Here is a 22,183-nt window from a genome sequence, read left to right on the forward strand (position 1 = left end):
AATTTTATATAACAATTATGAATATTTTACATTTTTTATGTGAAATATAGTTTCTTGCCTTTGGTCCTGGACTAAGACTCAAAATAGAGAAAGTAAAATTACCTTTAAAATTTTCTTTTAAAAGTAAAAAAATTATGTACTGAGAAATTGACAAATCAGAAGGAAAAACTGCAAGAAAGTTTAAAGGTTCCCCAAATAAGAAAGACTGCAGAGCTGTCTCCTTGGTGAAAATGACAATGATCCAAATTTATAAAGTTCAAATGTGAAAACTCATTAGAAGCAGTATGATACTAATACTAATAGATACAAGAGAAATGAGCCTCTAAAGTGAGCATTTTCTAAACTAGCTCCTTAGATGTGAGCATCCCAAGATCAGGAATTATATCATTTATTTTCATATCCCAAGTCTGTACACAGGCCTTGATTATAAATGTTAAGTAATTTTCTAATGTTAAATGAATACTTCAAGTTAGCCCCTTGAAATTTCTTATCCAACTTGTCAGCAATAACCATACTCCAGTATGCAAATTTACAGAACTAGTATGTGAATAATTAAGGTTGAATAATTGTGGGATTAATAACATTAAAATTTCTAGTTAAAATCAGCTGTAATGTTTCCAAATATTATGTTCATTTATTTTTATAATGAGAAATAACTATCTTACAAAGATTTTTTTTCATATTTCCATATTTAGTATGGAAATTTTAACTTTTTCAATTGGTATTTTATAGACCAAAGCTTTTCAATCTTTTATATCTCCTTTGGGGTCAGAACCTTATTTTAGGGATCAATTATTTTAATAGTAGTTTGGTTTTTTATTAGTTTTTTTTTTGCGTGGGTGAAGAAGATTGTCCCTGAACTGACATCTATGCCAGTCTTCCTCTATTTTGTATGTGGGATGCTGCCACAGCATGGCTTGATGAGCAGTGTGTAGGTCCATGCCTGGGATCCGAACCTGCAAATGCCAACCCCTAAAGTGGAGCACATGAACTTAACCACTATGCCACCAGGCCAGCTCCAGCAGTAGTTACAACTATTAAAAGTTTGATGTTGCTCCAATTTAATTTGAGAGGGGCCATCCTGAAACTCTAAACCTATAAATAATGAATTTTTGCTGTTAAAAATGATTTTAAAATAGTTTAAAATTTTTCTTCTAATCAACATTTTATAATGAATGCTTTCAAGTTACCCATGTGTTTCATCTAGAGGCATGTAGCATTTTAATTTTTGCTGGTCCTCCCACCTTTTTACTCCTCCCTTCACCTCAGGAAGTATCCATAGAGACCTGATCATTCTTTATTTCTATAAATTAACATTATCTTTTGTGTCTGGTTTTTCTATCCTCTAGTTTTTTTTTAGACAAAGTTTCTGTGAAATTTTGGACATAAAGTTATTTTTTTATTTGGTTTTACTGTATAGTCATACCTCATTTGAAAAGCTAAGTATGCCAAATTTGAAATAATCCTTAACGTGGGGATTAAGTCAGCATGCAATTTTGGAGTACTGGTAATTAATTATTTTAAAAGTATTATTAATGGCTATTTGATTTTTTCTAATCTATACATATCTGAAAATGTTATGAACTGTTTTGGAGCCCAAGAGAATCATAGAGAACTAAACCCTAGATTTCTCTGCAAGTGAATAAAAGTTGTGATGGTGATTAGAGTGCGTCAATGATAATTTAGAGGATTTGGGATAAAATAATACCTTACTGTTATTGTTCCAAATTGACCCTCATGAGATCATTAAGGTATACACAATATGTGCACACCCCAAGAATTTTAAATATAAATATATTAATTTTTCAAAACCATTCTATTTTTTTTAGTTCGGCCAGAATTTACTGATACTTTAGCAATCAAACAGGGATGGCATCCTATTCTTGAAAAAATATCTGTGGAAAAACCTGTTGCCAACAATACTTATATTACAGAAGGGAGTAATTTTTTGATCATAACTGGACCAAATATGAGTGGGAAATCCACATACTTAAAACAGATTGCTCTTTGTCAGATTATGGCCCAGATTGGTAAGTTATAGCTTTACTTTATAGTTACCAATTCTGCTCCCCATTTAAAATGTTTTGTGCCTGATATTTTAGATCTAGTTGCTTAATTAACCCAAGAAGCAGTTGGAGTAGATTTTCTTACCTAAAAAGTGTAGTAGTGTCTAGTATGTAGACCATAACTTTTACTATTTGGTATTTATTAAGTTCCATCCAATTTGCATTGCATTGTAGTAAAAAATTTGTGGGATATAACAGAAGTAGAAACATTCTTACTATAACTATTAATGTTGTATCAATTATTCCTAAACTGAATCGTATAATTCTCTCAGATTCGAAACCAAACTTCATTGTGAGAAAAAGTGAAATAAGTAGGATAAGCTGCTGCCTTTTATAACCTATGTAAGATTTTTCCAAAACTATGACATTGGGCAGAGAAACATTTCCCTTACTTAATTTAAGGGGTACCAATACCTTGGCAACAGCAATGGATATATTATACACACATGTTTGCAGACACACACATATAAATGCCTGTCACTGGCCCAACAGTGTCACATATTTCTTGGTGTAGAGACACAACTTGCCTCTTATCTCTGAAAACTGGGTTTCCCTGAGGACTATGTGAATCAGAGGTGAGATGGTTGATCCTAGTGCAGTAGTTCTTAACTGGGGAGATCGTTACAATAACTATTGTTATTATTATTAATTTTATTTTTATTAGTGTCATCCTGACTTTTGCTTTCTTTTCCTGCTAGTCCTTGTTCCTCAGAGGTGCATCCTATTCTTCATCTTTACCTTTGTTTTAAATCCTGGAATAGTCTGAAATTGTTTCATTGCTCCCATTATTTCACCATTTTGTCTATACAGAGTTCAGTATACTTGAAACTTTCCCTATTCAACTATTTGTAGATTTTTATTTTCTTTGATTTTAGAATGCCTTTTATGTCCTGTTCTGTATAGCAGTAGGTACATTAATCAGATTGATTTGTTTTCAAAAGATGAATATTTTAGATTAGTTAGCCTGATAACTTCTCGGGCAGAAATAATCTTGTGGATGAAAATTCACCTTTTTTTAATTAAATGTTTTGCTTTCATTCTGATTGTGGGTATTTTTGTACATTTCTATTAATAGATATTGCCTAATATATCTTCTATAATGATTTTATCAACTTGAGCTTCATAAGCTCAGATGTTATGTTCATAAGCATTTTTTTCAGATTTTCATATTTTGAATGTTCTTTGTCATCTAACTATATTATTTAAAGTTTTTATCAAGTTTATAACATATCTTTCTAATGTATTTGAATATATACTATCTGATTTGAATTCCCAAATAACTTTTTACAATAGGTAGAGCAAGTGTTTCCATTTTAGATATGAGAAAGATGAGACTGGGAGAGTTTAAGTGCTGTCCAAAGTTATACAGCAAGTGATAGAGCTGGGGCCATGTCTTCTAACTCCATATCCAGTGATCTTTCTAGCACATCATCCTTAGATAGGCTAGTAAATAATCTGAGTTGATGGAAAGTACAAAAACGTTAGTACTTATATTTTATAAAAGCATTTCAGGTTACTTTGACTTTATATTTTATAGGATCGTATGTTCCAGCAGAATATTCTTCCTTTAGAATTGCTGAACAGATTTTTACAAGAATCAGCACTGATGATGATATAGAAACAAATTCATCAACATTTATGAAGGAAATGAAAGAGGTACCCAAACTAAACTTTCTTACATTAAAAACATATTAAATTCTTCCACCAATAGTCAATTATCATGTAAAAAAGTATTCTTATTCTGAAACATGTAGATGTGCTTATATTCCTCTACAAGAGCCAGAGGGCAGTCAAAGACAGCTTCCTAATTTCTGTCATATGTGGAAATGGAGTGAATGTTTTATTGAAAATTGCAGTTTTAAAGAAAAAGCTGGTGTTATTGAATGATAAAAACATGCTTTCATGTTTTTATATGAAACATATAAAAGACTTTTCAGAAAACGATGACCTGTTCAGGACCATTTTGCATAGTATCTATTGTTCCTGTTAGGCTTGATTTTAAGATAAAAGATCACTGTGTTAGAAGACTTTAAAAAATCATCCTCTTCTGTGCTCTTATAGAATTTTCACTTCCTGTATCAAAGTATGTATCATCACCTGTTTCTGATCTGAGCAAACATCAAGTAGGGTCGAAGGGCTAAAGGAATTTAGTATAGCTCTTGGGCTATTTTTAGTAGGTAGGAATTATTGGATCACTATACAGTTGCTAATTTTCTGTAGATGGAGGGGGAATAAAATTATTTGCCCACAGCATATGACATTTATATAATTATTTAGTATGTATTGCATATCTATGGGAGAATGTAGCAATATACTACATGCTTGAGGTGTACTTTTAAATGGTACTGGCTCTCAAGAAGCTTAGTCCCATAGTAAGGTAAAATAGCCTTGAAGGTTACTATTGTGTCATGACATAATAAGGGCGGAACTCTATTTTTTTCTTCTTTTTTTTTGGTGAGGAAGATTGGCCCTGAGCTATTGTCTGTTGCCAATCCTCCTGTTTTTGCTGGGGAAGATTGGCCCTGAGCTAACATCTGTGCTAATCTTCCTCTATTTTGTATATGGGACACCACCACAAGGTGGCTTGATGAGCAGCGCATAGGTCTGTGCCTGGGATCTGGACCTGTGAACCCCAGGCCACCGAGGTGGAGTGCTCAAACTAAACCCCTATGTCACTGGGCCGGCCCCTGGAATTCTGTTAAGTTAATAATCTTCACTGGAGAAGGAGCATTTCTGTCAATTAAAGTCTTGTCTTTGTTGGGCATGGATTTAAATTTATGTGTTTAACCAGGAATCAATGGATTTGGATGCTTTTTCCTAATTTTTCTTTCCATTTTTACTGGATGTGGAGATGTTAAAATAAATTTGAGAGATAGCCTTGAGTATTTTATGTCAACAATTGATTAGTCATTTATGGCAAAGAAAATGACTATCTTTGTGCTTTATTTAAACATTTAATTCATTGCTTTGTTTCATTTCACTGTATCTAAAACATTAATATTTTAGATAATGGTTGTTTACTCTATCTCATACACAAATGCATATGTCTATTTATATACATATCAGCTGTTCTATTGGAATCATTAGTCATGAGATTTTTAGAAAGAAAAGCAATGTGTTAGTTTCTGCTCAGCAGGATTTCTCTATAAAAATATATTTCAGATGAACTAATAAAGAGACTGGATTTCTCCTCATTTTTCTGTATGATAGTGACAGCTGTTTGGTTACAATGAATAATATTAAAATTATATTTTTCAGATAGCTTATATTCTACATAATGCTAATGACAAATCACTCATATTAATTGATGAACTTGGCAGAGGTACTAATACAGAAGAAGGTATTGGTATTTGTTATGCTGTTTGTGAACATCTGCTGAGCTTAAAGGTATTCTTCTCTATTTTAAGTATACTAATTTTGAGTCTTTTTTTGATGTATGCTTTATATATTTATCATGATTGGATTTTACAGGCACCTACAAATATCTCTTTAAACAATTTTAGGTAATAAAAACATACCATAGCATTTATATTTTTGTTACTTCATTTCTGATAGAAGCAGGAGCAGTTAGTATGATAGTCATGATGTAGACAAGGAAAGGAGGAAATCAAGAAATACACGTAAAGTCAAAACTAGTCACTTGGCTTTGATTTGATCAAATTAAATAGCAAAACATGAAAGCATTTCAATAATTGTCTCCACATGTCATGACATTGACTGAGCTGTCACAACATGAAGTAGAACTGGGCATCTGAGATCACTTTATGGAATTATTTATTTTACTTGCCTAAGATTTCATTCTTTTAAAGAAAACATTTTTTCACAATCAACTATGTAAAACAAACTATGATTTTTGCTCTATTATTAAGCTAATTTGTAAAATATCTTTTTAGATGATCACTGAAAGTATAGGAACAGATATGAAAAAACTTAAATAAAAATATTTTTCATATTTAAATTACCTTAAGACATCCCTAAAATGAGGTTCTTTACCTTAAATGAGAGTCCATAATGATTTACTATATAGAATGAGAAAAATCTTATTTTATACTTAAAGAAAAGTATGTGATAAATCAAAAGTAATGTTAATAGATAACATTAGTCTTTGTAATTCTGAATCTATGTCAGTTGAGCAGAGTTTCTCATATAAATAAGATGCATGTATTACTTGTTAGGCTTAAAAGCTAATTAGTGTCTATGATGATTAATTTTACATGTCAACTTGATTGTGCTATGGAGTACCCAGAGATCTAGTCAAACATTATTCTGGGTCTATCTGTGAGGGTGTTTCTGGATGAGATTGGTATTTGAATTGTTAGAATGAGTAAAGCAGACTGCTCTCCCTAATGTGGGTGGGCCCCATCCAGTCAGTTTTGAGTGGGGCCGAGTTGAAGTCCTGAGTAAAACTAAAAGGCTGACCCTGCTGGGAGTAAGAGGAGACTCCTCCTGCCTGATTGCCTTCAATCTGGGACATCAGTTCTTTCCTGCCTTTGAACTCAAACTGAAACATCAGCTCTTTCTGGGCCTTGAGGCTGCCAACATTTGGACTGGAACTACACCATCGGCTCTCCTGGTTCCCGGGCCTTTGGACTTAGACTGGAACTACACCATCAGCTGTCTTGGGTCTCCAGCTTGCTGATTGCAGATTTGGGGACTCGTCAGTCTCCATAACCACATGAGCCAATTCCTTATATTAAATCTCTACACACACACACACACACACACACACACACCCCCACACACACATACACATATCCTATTAATTGTTTTTCTTTAGAGAACCCTAAATCAGATTTTTGTATCAAGAGTTGTTCTAGAGGAACAGAATTTTAAAGATAAATTGTCAAATTTGTTCTAGGGTTTCTGGAATTGACTCTCTAATCTAATTAGATTGAAAGATACTAATGATTCTATTTCCAGTAGTAAAGAAAGCACTGGTAGTCCATAGTGTGATCTGGCAATGGAAATACACAAATCACCGTTCACCATTGGATACTCTTAATTATCCACTTATAAGCAGCACAGAGCTGGATGACTATGTGTATGATGTTTTCAAATATTTTTGGCAACCTAATGAATATAATGAGATGGGCTAGTTGCTCCTAATGTCACTGGACAAAAAGTGGGGAAAAAGGATGAGTTCTGGAATTCGAATCGCTGCATAAATTACCTGAAAGCTTTGATGTGTGCCCTGAAGGAGACTCTTATCTTTTGTAGCCATAGACCTGAGATTACTGAAAATTAAACCCAGAATCTCATCCTGTGACTGGCTGAATTACAATGCAAGTTGAACTCCCAGCCATATAGTAGCAACTCTATTATTAAAGTGAAAGCACTGGTTTGAGAAGGAATGGAGTTCTGAAAATTGGAATGGGGATATGTGAGAAGACTCTGATGAAGTTGGGGACATTGAGCCTCTAGATTCTGGTGAGCCTTCTTTGCCAGCGGAAGAGGCCTCTCTGCTCTCAGTGGGAGTGACTTCGCCATCCCATCTGAAGGAATGAACTCTGTGTTGCCTGAAGAAACTGTAATAGCCTGCCCTGAGACAGTTGCCATGTACTACAGTGCTGATTCTCCTCAGGATCCATCTCTGCCACTCTTTTTTGCTTCTACACCTATATCTAGACTCAGGTCCCAGGAAGCCTTTAAAGGTGAGGTACAAAGTGTGGCCCATGAGGAGGTACAGTATGCTTCAAAAGAACTACGTGAGTTTTCTAATTTATGCAGCTGGAAATCTGGGGAACATGTGGAACTGGATATTAAGGATATAGGATAATGATGGAAGGAACATGAAGTTGGATCAGGCCAAATTTATTGATGTGGACTCACTAAGCAGAGATTTTGCATTTAATGTTGCAGGTCAGATGTTTGGTTGAACCAAAAAGTAGCCCACAGGGGCTGGCCCTGTGGCCGAGTGGTTAAGTTCGCGCGCTCCACTGCAGGCGGCCCAGTGTTTCGTCGGTTCGAATCCTGGGCGCGGACATGGCATTGCTCGTCAGACCACGCTGAGGCAGCGTCCCACATGCCACAACTAGAAGAACCCACAACGAAGAATACACAACTATGTACCGGGGGGGCTTTGGGGAGAAAAAGGAAAAAAAAAAAAAAAGTAGCCCACAGTGAGTAAGTTGGAAATGCTGAACTTGCCTTGGTTTAATGTAGAAGAAAGGATTCAAAGAATTAAAGAGATTGGAATGTTATTATGGATGTGTCATTTAAGAACTACTCTCCCACCCTGATGGGGTCCAGAAGACATACCTTTCACCATGACTTGGAGAAATAAATTTGTGAAGAGAGCCCCAACATCCTAGAAGAGCTCTGTGATCACTCTTCTCTGTAGGCCAGAACTTACAGAGAAAACTGCAGTCACTCAATTGGGAAACCTAAATACAATAGGAGTAACTGGATCTTGTGGTGGCACGAGTCAGCTAGTGGCACTCAACCGACAAAGGCAAGGTGGACATGGTTACCAAAATGGACAGCAGAGTCAAAGCATCAATCAGAATAGTCTTCACTTGGGCAGAACTTTGGGGTTGGCTAATTGATCATGGTGTTTCTAGAAGTGAAATAGATAGGAAACTTATTAAATTCTTACTTGATCTGCATAAGCAGAAAAGTTCTAGGTCAAGTGAACACAAATCTAGCCTAGATCATAAAAACAGAGAATGACATGGGCTGGCCCAGTGGTGCAGCAGTTAAGTTCGCACGTTCTGCTTCTTGGCAGTCCGGGGTTTGGGGTTCACTGGCTCGGATCCCGGGTGCGGATATGGCACCGCTTGGCAAAAGCCATGCTGTGGTAGGCATCCCACGTATAAAGTAGAGGAAGATGGGCACGGATGTTAGCTCAGGGCCAGTATTCCTCAGCAAAAAGAGGAGAATTGGCAGTAGTTAGCTCAGGGTTACTCTTCCTCAAAAAAAAAAAAAACCACAAAAACAAAAACAGAGAGTCACTGTCCCTCAGTGAATTTCTAGACTTGAGCCAGTTTACAGACCTAGAACCTCTTGAATGAAAGGGAGGGTAGGTCCCCTTGAGGAAGGGCTCTGGCACACTGCCAAAAATTTATGTGTTAATCTTTCTCCCACCCTTCTCCAAAGGGACTTATAGCCTTTTACCAGAGTAAGTGTGCATTTGGAAAAAGGAAATAACCAGAACTTTTGAGGACTACTGGATGCTGGCTCTGAACTGATTCTAACTCCAGGAGACCCAAAACATCATTCTGGTCCACCAGTCTGAGGGGCTTATGGAGGTTAGGTGATTAATGGAGTTTTAGCTCAGGTCCATCTCACAGTGGGCCCAGTGGATCCCCAACCATCCTGTGATTATTTCTCCAGTTCTAGCATGCATAATTGGGATAGATGTACTCAAAAGCTGGCAGAATCCTCACGTTGATTCCCTGACCTTTGGGGAGTGAGGACTATTACAGTAGGAAAGACCAAATCAAAGCCACTAGAACTACTTCTACCTAGGAAAATAGCAAACCAGAAGCAATACTGCCTTCCTGGAGGGTTGTAGAGATTAGTGCCACCATCAAGGCCTTGAAAAATCATCAAGGCTGATTCCCACCACATTCCCATTCAACTCACCTATTTGGCTGGTATAGGAGACAGGTAAATCTTAGAGAATGACAGTGGATTTTTGTAACCTTAACTGAGTGGTGACTGCAATTGCAGCTGCTGTACCAGATGAGATTTCATTGCTTGAGCAAATTAACACATCCCCTGGTACCTGGTATGCAGCTAATTGATCTAGCCAATGCTTTTTTCTCCCTGCCTGTCAATAAAGACAACCAGAAGCAGTTTGCTTTGAGCTGGCAAGGACAGCAGTACATCTTCACTGTCCAACTTCAAGGATATATCAACTCTGTAGTTCTGTGTCTTAAATTAGTTTGCAAGGATCTTGAGCACTTTCCTTCACACTGGTCCGTTACATTGATAACATTATGCTGATTCACCTAGTGAGCAAGAAGTAGCAACTGCTCTAGACTTGTTGGTAAGACATCTGTGTGTCAGAGGGAGAAATAAATCTGACACAAGTACAGGGGCCTTCTACCACAGTGAAATTTCTCAGGGTCCAGTGGTGTGGGGCGTATTGAGATACTCTCTAAGGTGAAGGATAAGTTGTTACATCTGGCTCCTCCTACAACCAAAAAGAGACAAAATGCATAGTGGGTCTTTTTGGATTTTGGAGGCAACATATTACTCATTTAGATGGGTTACTCCAGCCCATTTACCAAGTGACCTGAAAACTGCTAGGCTGAGTGGGGCCCAGAAAAAGAGAAGGCTCTGCAACAGGTTCAGCCATGCAACCTGCTCTGCTGGCTAGGCCATATGATCAAGCAGATCCGATAGTGCTCGAAGTGGCAGTGGCAGATAGAGATGCTGCTTGGAACCCTTGGCAGGCGCCTGTAGGTGAATTGCAGCACAGGGCTTTAGGATTTTGGAGAAAATCCCTGCTATCCTCTGTGGATAACTACTCTCCCCTTGAGAAACAGCTCTTGGTGTGCTACTGTGCCTTAGTAGAGACTGAATGATTAACTGTAGACCACCGTTACCATGTGACTTAAGCTGCACATCATGAACTGGGTGTTATCTGACCCACCAACTATAAAGTTGGTGTGCATGACAGCACTCCATCATCAAACAGAAGTGGTATATACATGATTGGGTCCAAGCAGGCACTGAAGGCACTAGTAAGTTACATGAAGAAATGGCCCAAATGCTCATGGTCCCCACTCCTGCTACACTACTCTCTCTCAGCCTGCACCTGTGGCCTCATGGAGAATTCTGTAGGATCAGTTGACAGAAGAAGGGAAGGATTGCCTGGTTTCTGGATGGTTTTGCATGATATTCAGGCACCACCTGAAAGTGGACAGCTGTGGCAATACAGCCCCTTTCTGGGACATCCCCAAAGGACAGTGATGAGGGGAATTGTCCGAGTGGGCAGAACTTCAAGCAATGTACCTAGTTATTCATTTTGCTTAGAAGGAGAAATGGCCAGATGTATGATTATTATATACCAATTCCTGGGCTCTGGCGAGTGGTCTGACTGTGACTTGGAGGGAACATGATTGGAAAATTGGTAATAAGGAAATTTGGGGAAGAGGTATGTGGATAAATCACTTTGAGTGGGCAAAAAATGTGAAGGTATTTGTATTCCATGTGAATACTTACCAAATGGTGGCCTCAGCAGAGGAAGATTTTAATAATCTAGTGGATAGGATGAAATGTTCTGTGGATGCCAGTAGGCGTCTCTCCCCAGCCACCCCTACCATCACCCCATGAACTCATGAACAAAATGGCTGTGGTGGCATGGTTGGAGGTTATACATGGGCTCAGCAACAGATTTCCACTCACTTTCTATGGCTGACCTGGCTACAGCCACCACTGAGTGCCCAGTCTTTCAGCAGCAAAGACCAACACTGAGCCTCTGATATGGCACCATTCCCTGAGGTGATCAACCAGCTGCCTGGTGGCAGGTTGACTACATTGGACCTCTTCCATCATGAAAGGGGCAGCAATTTGTTCTTACTAGACTAGACACTTACTCTGGGTACAGATTTGCCTTTACTGAATGTATTGCTTCTGCCAAAACTACCAACCATGAACTTAACAGAATGCTTTATCCACCGTTGTGGTATTCCATACAGAATTGCTTCTGATTGAGCAATTCACTTCATAGCAAATGAAGTGCAGCTTTGGCCCCTGCTCATGGAATTCACAGGTCTTATCATGTTTCCCAGCATCCTGAAGCAGCTCGCTTGATAGAATGGTCAACGCCTTTTGAAGACTCAGTTACACTGCCAGTTAGATGGCAATATCTTGCAGGGCTGGGACAAAGTTCTCCATAAATCTGTATTAGTGTTCAGTATATGGTACTGTTTCTCTCATAGCCAGGATTCATGGGTCTAGGGATCAAGAAGTGGAAATGGGGGTAGCACACTACCACTGGTTATTACCTCTAGTGACCCACTAGCAAAATTTTTGCTTCCTGTTCCCATGACCTTATGCTCTACTGGCCTAGAGCTCTTAGTTCCAAAGGGAGAAATGCATCCACCAAGAGACACAATAATGATTCCATTAAACTGGAAGTTAAGACTACCACCCAGCCACTTTGGGTTCTTATGCCTCTGAATCAACAAGCAAAGAAGGGATTACTATGCTGACTGTAGTGATTGATCCTGGCTACCAAGGGGAAATCGGATTACTACTCCACAATGGTGGCAAGGAAGACTGTATCTGGAATACAGGAGATCCCTTAAGGTGTCTCTTAGTATTACCATGCCTTGAGATTAAGGTCAGTTGAAAACTACAGCAACCCAATCCAGGCATGATTACTAATGGCCCAGACCCTTCAGGAATTAAGGTTTGGGTCACTCTACCAAGTAAAGAACCACGACCAACTGAGATGCTTGCTGAAGGCAAAGGGAATATGACATGGCTAGTGGAAGAAGGTAGTTATAAATACCAGCTATGACCGTGTGACCGGTTACAGATGAGGATTGTAATTGTCAAGAGTAGTGTATATCTTTTCCTTATTTTGTTATCAATATGTTTTGTGTATGTATACATCTTTGTTTTCTTTCTTCTCTTATTTCCTTATCATGTAACATAAGATGTGTTGACTTTATATCATAGTTTAAGTATTATTAATTTTATATCATAGTATTTGAGTTACAGGATATCAAGGAGAAGAGTAAACATCGCTCGAGGAGTTTATGTCCTCTTCTGGGAAAGAGATTAGTACATTCTTGATTGTATCCAGGATGGTTGTATCATGTTAGGTAGAATTATGACCTTGTTGTTGTCTTTATTTGGAGATTAAGTATGGTTTTAAGAGATGTGTAATGGGTGCCAAGTTGACAAGGGTTGAACTTGTGATGGTTAATTTGATGTCTTAACTTGACTGGGCGTCAGAGTACCCGGACATTTGGTCAAACATTATTCTGATACATCTGTGAGGATGTTTCTGGATGAAATTACTATTTGAATTGTTAGAATGAGTAAAGCAGATTGGCTTTCCTAGCTTCGAGTGGGGCCCAGTTTAAGTCCTCAGTAGAACAAAAAGGCTAACCCTCCTGGGAGTGAGAGTGAATTACTCCTGCCTGACTTCCTTTGATCTGGCATATCACTTCTTTCCTGCCTTGGGACTTGAACTGAAACATCAGCTCTTTCAGCGTCTTGAGCCTGCTGGTGTTTAGACAGGAGCTATACCATCAGCTCTCCTGGGTTTATAGCTTGCTGACTGTAGATCTTGGAATTTGTCAGCCTCCATAACTGCATGAGCAAATTCCTTATAATAAATCTCTTTGTATGTATCTGTCTGTTCTATATATTCTCTATACCTCTCTATATCTCATTTATATATGTTTGTTTCTATATATAATAGGAGATATATGTCTCTCCTATTGGTTCTGTTTCTTGGGAGAACCCTAAGTATACAGTATCCAATTCTGAGGTATTCTGTAATAGCTGAGAATATTGCTTTTAGTAGTACTTTTGAATATCTGTCTTAGTCAGTTTGGACTACTATAACACAATACCATAGACTGGGTGACTTATAAACAACAGAAATTTATTTCTCACAGTTCTGGAGGCCGAAAGTCCGAGATCAGGGTTCCAGTATGGTGGAATTCTGGTGAGGACCCTCTTCTAGGTTGTAGACATAGCCTCACAGAGAGGGCAAGGAAGCTCTGTGGGGTCTCTTTTATGATAGCGCTAATCCCACTCAGGAGGGTTCCACTGTCATAACTTAATCACCTCCCAAAGGTCCTACCTCCTAATACCAGAACCCTGGGAGTTATGATTTCAACATTTGAATTTGGGGAGGATGTAAACACTCAGTCCATAGCAATGTCCTTTTCTAGTATAAATAACTTAGTCAAAATATAGTTGTAGTATCTTTAGCGCTTAGCATAATCCTTGCAATATTTAGGTCCTGAATAATTATTTGTTAAATTGAATTAACCTGAAATAGAGTTTACAAAATTACTATAATAGATTGGTTTGATATATAAATTTTGAGGGCATTATGGTTATTATGAACATGGTCCCAAGCTTCTCAATAGTTTACTGAATTTCTAAATATTTTCTTGTGGCTTTGTAAATTTGGTTGTTTTATACCCCTTTTTGATTTGTTGAGTAGATAGTTGAGATTTTTCTGTCATATGGCAAACTATTCCTTCTCTTGTCACTCCCCTTCCATAATTGATAGCCATTTGCCAGTCAAATATATTTTTTAATGTCTTAATATTTTAATTTTCCACTAATTGCCTATTTACTTTCTCACTGGTAAAGTCTTAAAACATAACCAATTATTCAAATCTCTAACTGCTTTAGTAACTCTGGGCAGGAAAGCATGTGGTAGTGGTTGTCGACGAAAATAATCCATATCCAATCTATAAATGAAAATTTGGGTGAGTTTATTCTGAGCTTAAATCTGAGGATTATAACCCCGGAGAGTCTTTCCACAAAGGAACAGAGCACTCCAAAGAAGTGGTGGTATAAGGGTGGTTATATACCCTCAAGAGGATGTTTCACATAGGATTGAAATGTCCCTTTTACAATAGTCGCGAGACTGCTCTGTCCCTTTTACAATAGTCGCGAGACTGCTCTGTCGGCACAGCGATTGATGGAAATAGCAGGTAGATCTTCTGTCTCTGTGAACACAGCAGGGTGGCAGTCTGTTGTCTCCAGCTGGGTGGTCACAGGTGAGCTGGGAGGTGAGTGCAGCAATCAGTACCTAGCCTAAGGAAAAATGCTTATCCCTAAGGAAATGCTAATGTGGGGGGAAGTTGCACCTTTATCTCAAGGGCCTTTGTTCTGGCCATAGGAAATGTCTAAGCAGATATGCAATGCGTGCTCAATAGCCACAGTCAGGCCCTTTTGAAAAAATAAAAAGTCAGGCCGAATTAGGTTTATACCAAATGGCTTCCTCATATACTCCAATATATCCTATTGCTTGCCATTTTTATTTGTCATGGTCATAAGTCACTTGAACCACCTCCGTCAAAATCACCTACAGTACTTAGGGAGAATACAGTTCGCTGGGGCCCCACATTAAAGCCACTGATTGAGAATTTGGGGAGATAAGCACCAAGAATTTGTATCTTTTTTTTTTTGAGGAAGATTAGCCCTGAGCTAACTGCTGCCAATCCTCCTCTTTTTGCTGAGGAAGACTGGCCCTAAGCTAACATCCATGCCCATCTTCCTCCACTTTATATGTGGGACGCCTACCACAGCATGGCATGCCAAGCGGTGCCATGTCTGCACCCAGGATCTGAACCAGAGAACCCCAGGCTGCCGAAACGGAATGTGCACACTTAACCGCTGTGTGACCGGGCCAGCCCCCAAGAATTTGTATCTTTGACAAGCTCCCCAGGGGATTACCAGAGTTTGAGAATCATTGACGTATGCAGTGTTTCCAATATTTTTTTCCCCTAGAAGTACCTAACCCAAACACAGTGCAAATGTAAACACTAAAAATCTTTGCAATTTCAAATACCTAATACATTGATTCCACTTTTCAAAAACTGCTTATATGGAGGGAAGCTACTTTTAGAGTAAAGTTTTTCAAAAGTTGAGGGAAGTATTATGATTTTGTTTGTGGATTACTTCTGTAATAAATGTTTACCTCAGTTAATAGCTTTATTTCTGGTAAACGTCATCTTTCCAATATCTTCAGAGTTTTTTAGGATTTAATTTTTGGATTTATTCTCTTTCCAATAATGTAACATACATGTGTATATGTAAACATAATAACCATGTTTCCTTCATTGAATATAAATTCTCAAAACGTTTAAAAATGAATTGACCTTGTTAGGCTCACAATTATCAGTTTCACTCCTACATTTCTGCCAAGCTACTTGGAAAACTAAACTAAACTTTTATGTTTAAATCGTTAAAATAGAATTATCTAGTTTATTTAAAAACTACTAATATTCATTATTATATATTCTAGGCATTTACACTGTTTGCTACACATTTCCTGGAACTATGCCATATAGATGTCCTGTATCCTAATGTAGAAAACATGCATTTTGAAGTTCAACATGTAAAGAACACCTCAAGAAACAAAGAAGCAATCTTGTATACTTACAAACTTTCTAAGGGACTCACAGAAGAAAAAAATTATGGTATTGCATATAAAAATTATATCTATACACTGAAGCACACGCATTCTCATAAGATAAACTTTGTATTCCCCTTTACTTGGCTGTTAATCTAAGCAGTTTTCCCTCTCATTCTTTTGAGTGCTTATGTGCTGTAGGACTATATTTTCTATGTCAAACTCACATTTTATATATACTAAGCTTATTTTTAAATTTATATTAACCAGTAACTGTGTAGGCTTACGTAGACTTAGAACACATGAAAGCCCTGGAAGTGTTCATTTCTGTCTTAGAAAAGTGTAATTTAGTTTGTATTTGCAAATTATATAATGAATTAAAAATTGTGTATTTCTTACACCGTCTTTCAGTAACAGGGTCCTTGCTTGTTTTCTTCAGATTCAGGGAATTTGATAATTAAATTTAAAGTCTTAAAATGGAATGTACTACGAAACCATATGTTATTCCTAAACTTGATTAGATATTTTCTACCTAAATCATTATGTGACGTGTAAAGTCTCTTGGATTCAGATATTTTTCAATTGACCTATACATGTAAAGTTCCAAAAATTATTTTAGCCATGTATGTGACCCTTGTGAGAGGAAAAAAAAGTATCTTTGTTTTACTATTTGAAATGGGAAGTCAAATGGATAACTTAATTTGTATCAGATATTTAATCTTTATAAGCCTCAATTTCGTCTATTAAATGGGGATAATTAGCCATATATGTGGGCTTGTGAAGATTAAGTGAATTAACAAATACAAACTGTCTAGCATAGTGCCTAGCAATTAGCGTCACGTAAATAAAAGTCAGTCTTGATTCCATTCCCTCTAAAGCAATAAATACAATAAACTGTCAGCACAGTATAAACAGTAGAAAGCCTATATGGCATTTATACAATAAATTAAACTCTGAAAGCATAAGAATACTAGTTGGTACTTTAAATTTGCATGAATTTGAATTTGAATTCATTATATCTTCTGAGAAATTCCTCCCTCATTGATCTGCTAAATAGATGAATATTTAGCTGTCAGATTATCTCTGTGACTAAACTTTTCCCCTGCAGAACCCATTTATCCTTTGACTTTCTATAACCAACTGTATATATAGTTGGAATTTCAATATTATTACTATTATTCAATTTTCTAATTACCTCTTTTCCTTTCCCTATCATGTTTTCCTGCTGAGAGGTTTCTTGAGAGGTAATTGATATTCTAATTTGTCTTATATGTCTTGGACAGGTAATTAAATCTAATAATTGGTAGATTGTCATCCAGAACTTTGGAAAACTTAATTTTGGGTATCATTAAGTAGTTCAGAAATGCCTGAGAAGGGAAGTTTAAATCTGTGAAGACAAGATGAATACTGCCTAAGACAAACATGACTATACCAGCAATAATGATATTGAAGCCCCATTGTTGTAATTTTAGGGTTAAAAGCTGCAGAGGTGTCATCACTCCCACCATCAATTGTCTTGGATGCCAAAGAAATCACAACTCAAATTACCAGACAAATCTTGGTAAGAAAGTTTTAGCAATAAGAATTGCTTTTCAAATTCCCGAAAATACTTTTAGTGTACATGTTTATTATGACCTTGGATCTAAGTATATAATAATTAATAATAATTAAAATATTTGAAATAAAAACCTAATTCCTAAATAAGGAAAATCCTTTTTACTTCTCAATACTTTTTTGGTTTGGTCTGTTATAACCTTTCCCAGCAAATCAACTAATAAGATAGAAGACAAAGGTTAAACAGTTTAGTTCCTAGAATACTTATTCCTACACTAACTTTATGATAAGGAAATAAATGTATATAAAGTAAGCATTAAAAATAGATAATCACGATGTACATTTTCATATCTTTTTATAGTTTTCAAAGCTCTTCTATTTATTCTAATATATAAGCCTCATACTTCATAAAGCAGTTAGATTTTTCTACTAAAAGATAACATAGGTATTATTTTTACTTACATTTTTACAGCTGAGGTTCACAGAGGTTAAGAGATTTGCTAAAGAGCAGTAGATCCAATACTGAATTCACATCTGTTGACTCAAAATTTGGAAATCTTTTTTTATTTTTTTACATCAGTTTTTATATTGTTTTAAGAATCCAGTGTGTTCAGTAAACTAAGCCAGGTGCAGTATGAAAGGTTCTTTAGTGGTAACAGTGTCCTATGTCTTTCATTCTTTCTTAACGTGCCTTCATATTTTATTGCATTTCTTCAGCTTTTGAGCTCCTAGACTGTCTTTATGACGTCACTTGCCTAATTACCCCCCTTGAATCCCTTCGTCAGTGATTTTGGCAGTTCTCTTCTGAAGAACTTCTCATTACCTAGTTCTTCAGAGCCAGTCTTCCTCACAAAAAAACCAAACAAAAACACTTCTGTTCTTCCTGAGCCCTCAATCCCCTCACTCTCTATAGAAATTTCACCTCTTTTACTTTTTGAGACACTTGAGGTCATCTTGATGAGTCCTTGAACCTTTCCTCCTTCAAAGTTCTACTTTGGAATTTGTATTTTCTCTTCCCTCCTATCTCAGAGGAAGAGATTACCTTTCAATCTATTTAAGGTTAAATTTTCTACTTTCTTTCCATCCTCCATTAAGATATTACTTCGTCAGTTTCCTTTCTTCTCTTTGCATCCTTAGTGTTTTTTTCACTGGCTTTTCTTTTTTTATGAATATGCTTAGGTTTTTCCCAAGAAATCCTTCTTTTTTACCTTACTTCTCAAACTATTTCTCTTCTTTCTACTGCCAGTTTCTCAAAAGTAATCTATACTTGCTTCTTCCATTTCCCATGTGCAAACTGGATCTTGTCACTTTACTGAAACTTCACTCTTAAATACCAGCTAATCATAAAAGCGTATGGCCTTTTCTTCACTTCTCATCTTCCCTAGTCTCTCTTGATATTTGACACTACCCTTCTTTCCCTTTTCATAATTCTTCCCCCTCTTGGTTACTGTAACTGTCCTCTCCTAGGTGTTTTCTCCTCTTTCTTTGATTACTCCTTCTTTCCTTTCTTCACCGGTGCTTGTTATCATCCCTGTTACAAAATAGAAGTGTTCCTATGATTTTGCCCTCGTTTCTTTGTTTAGAACTCTATACTCCTCACCTTTACTTTTCATTTCTTTTTGACTCTGAATCTATATATTTTTCTCCATAAACCATAGGGGTTCTTGAAACCCTAATTTATGTTTTCACTCTTCAGTAGGTCCAAAATTAAATTTATCTTCTGAAAAATCTTCTCATCTCTTCACTTTCTAATCTCCCAGTGACCCATTAGAGTCTATGAATCCTTCTTCTTGATCACCTCTCATTAGGACTCTGCAGTAGGTTCTCTTTTCAATCCATCCTACATACTTCTATGAGATTATCTCCTAAAACATAGCTCTTATCATGTTGTTTCCCTGCTCAGAAACTTTTAGTTGTTTCTTACCAAATAAGAGTCGAACACCTTCGCTTAGTGTTAAAAGTCTTCTATGATTATTTCTCAAAATGCAATCTTAGGATTACCTACATTAGAATCACCTGGAATACTGAGTACCATTGCAGATTTTTAAGGGTGTCCTGTGGTTTAGGAATTGACATTTTAACCAGTCTTCAGATGATTCTTAAACACACTGTTAACTACTTTATGATCTCCCTTTGTTTACTACCCCAACCTTACATAATGTTACTCAATTTAATAATAACCTACATTTTTGCCACATTGAAATTACTTGTCATTTCATCATTTTAACCTTGATTGTGTACCATGCTTTCTAATGTGTCTGCTCTAGCTGTTTCCTCCATCTGGAATGCCCTCGGTCAAGATTCATTCCAAGTACTCTGTCCTATTTAAGCTTTTCTTGACCTGATCTGAAAGTGATCTTTCCTTCCTCTCAGCATTTTATGTTTCTCTTATGAGACTTTTCATAATTACCTTTATCACTTACTTATAAACATGTCTTTTGTACTGTAAGACTCAACTTCTTGAGTTCCATTGTCATGTTAGGTAGACATTTTTATATCCTCCATAGAAATAAACTCCTCCATACAAAACGTATGTGGCCTGGTAAAATATAGGTGATAATAGATATTCAGTAGCTTTTTTTTAAAATGATAAACTGATATAATTATCAAGCAATATATCAGATAGCTGGGTGAATATATGATAATCTTATTCTACGTCATGGAATCATATTCATTTTTTCTATAATGAAAGTAGAAAAATATCTGGAATTGCTTGCTGTTGAGAAAGAGTTGAAGGGATTATATTTCCCTTAGTGAAGGAAAACTCACTAAGACTTTCCATAAACAATTAAGTTTGAAAATGCTGATTCTCCTATCTAGCTCAGGCAGAGATGAATAAAAAATTTTCCAGCTATACTCCCAACACTTAAGTACTGTTCAGAGACTGAATATCTAAAAGCTTTCCAAAGTATTAGAAGATTCTTGTTTTAAACATTATTTCTTGGATATCCTAAGTATAGTTTGTTAAGAATTGAGGCATAATTTCAAGTAGCTATTTATGTTGCTTATTTTACAAATGTATTTTACCTCTCAGACAGTATTCTCTCTTAGGCTTTAGCAATTTCTATATGTGAACTCTCTTGAGAGACAAGCAGTTTACTGATGACCATTCTGCCTCCCAGTTTATCTGTTGGGGAATTAAAGTAGGAGACAGTAGAGTAGTACTCTTGGGTGACATTTAAAATTATGAATACCCCACAGCAATGAGAAGTTCTGTTTTCCCATACCTTTTTAATGAGACAGTGTTTCTAGCACATAACTCTGGTGGATTTTCTATTACTTTTTAGTATTGTGTTGAGAAATTTGACATATTTAGCACATTGCAGATTTTTTCATTGAAGAGTGATTTTCAAGGAATATAAGGTTTTGTCATAAAGCAGTAAATGCTCATGATAAATTTTATTCTCCAAAATAATATTTATTTCTTCTGGTATATTCTTTGCTAGTTGGATGGAACTGACTTATCCAAAGGGATTGGTTAACCCTTGAATTCTTATTTCTAGGAAAGGAGATAGAATATTGCTGAAAATTTAAAATAAAAATCATTGTATTCATATTTTAATCTTTATTTATGTTTTTTCAATAACAGCAAAACCAAAAGAGTACCCCTGAGATGGAAAGACAGAGAGCTGTGTACCATCTAGCTACTAGGCTTGTTCAAACTGCTCGAAACTCTCAATTGGATGCAGACAGTTTACGAACATATTTAAGTAATCTCAAAAAGAAGTATGAAGCAGATTTTCCCAAGAGTGAACAAGTTTCAGGAGAGACTGAACAATAATAACAATTCACATCTTGTACTAATGAAATAATATATCTTAATATGAGGAAACTAGAATTCATTTTTCCCAAAGGCAAAAGAAAATAAAATTTGCTAAATTTTATATTTTAATTGAAAATTACATTATGTTAACCTCAGAGTTATCATCTATATATTCTATGTAAGAAAATATTTGTTGTTATAACTTAAATGAGATCTATTTAAAGGACTGATTTTTATGTTAGGAAAAAGTCTAATGTGACACATTTCTCATTTATGAAAATTGATTTTATTACGTCTTAAGTTTATATATACTTAAAAGGTATGGTTTAAAATGTTATTGTAAATACTTTAGTTAAAAAAACCTTTCCTTTTAGGCCTGGGAACTTATGTGAGTTTTTCTTTATATTCTATTCTGAAGCAATAATACCCTATGAGTCAGTTTCTTAATTAGTACCCTCAAACTCCAACATAGGATGCTTCTGCAGTTCATTAGAATGATATTAGGAATTTTAAAGTTTTTTAATGCCATTCAGTATAGTCCTAACGCATGAAAAGAAACAGCTAGACATTTTGTAATGCACAGAGTACTTCTGAAAGGGGCGTCACCAGCACCGATCCTTTCAGTTTTCCAAAGAGCCAGGCATTCAGTTTTCTGCTCACCAACCTCTCCTTTCCAAGTTCTCATTTTTGGCCATCTTTTTGAGGTGGTAACCAAGGCAGCAGAAAGGTAATATT

At 36.3% G+C, this 22,183-nt stretch overlaps 1 protein-coding gene across 1 annotated transcript in view; it reads left to right on the plus strand.

Moving 5' to 3' along the window:
• The window catches only part of MSH4 (mutS homolog 4), an 82,655-nt gene extending 61,189 nt beyond the window's left edge, over nucleotides 1-21,466 (plus strand). The window contains exons 15-20 of the mRNA XM_046645116.1: nucleotides 1,830-2,030; nucleotides 3,604-3,722; nucleotides 5,325-5,453; nucleotides 16,024-16,198; nucleotides 17,604-17,692; nucleotides 21,275-21,466. Of these exons, the coding sequence (XP_046501072.1) occupies nucleotides 1,830-2,030; nucleotides 3,604-3,722; nucleotides 5,325-5,453; nucleotides 16,024-16,198; nucleotides 17,604-17,692; nucleotides 21,275-21,466 (905 nt within the window). The remainder of the gene's footprint in view (nucleotides 1-1,829; nucleotides 2,031-3,603; nucleotides 3,723-5,324; nucleotides 5,454-16,023; nucleotides 16,199-17,603; nucleotides 17,693-21,274) is intronic.
• The last annotated feature ends 717 nt before the right edge of the window (nucleotides 21,467-22,183 follow it).

Source organism: Equus quagga, chromosome 18, assembly GCF_021613505.1.
Source record: "Equus quagga isolate Etosha38 chromosome 18, UCLA_HA_Equagga_1.0, whole genome shotgun sequence".
Classification (NCBI taxonomy): domain Eukaryota; kingdom Metazoa; phylum Chordata; class Mammalia; order Perissodactyla; family Equidae; genus Equus; species Equus quagga.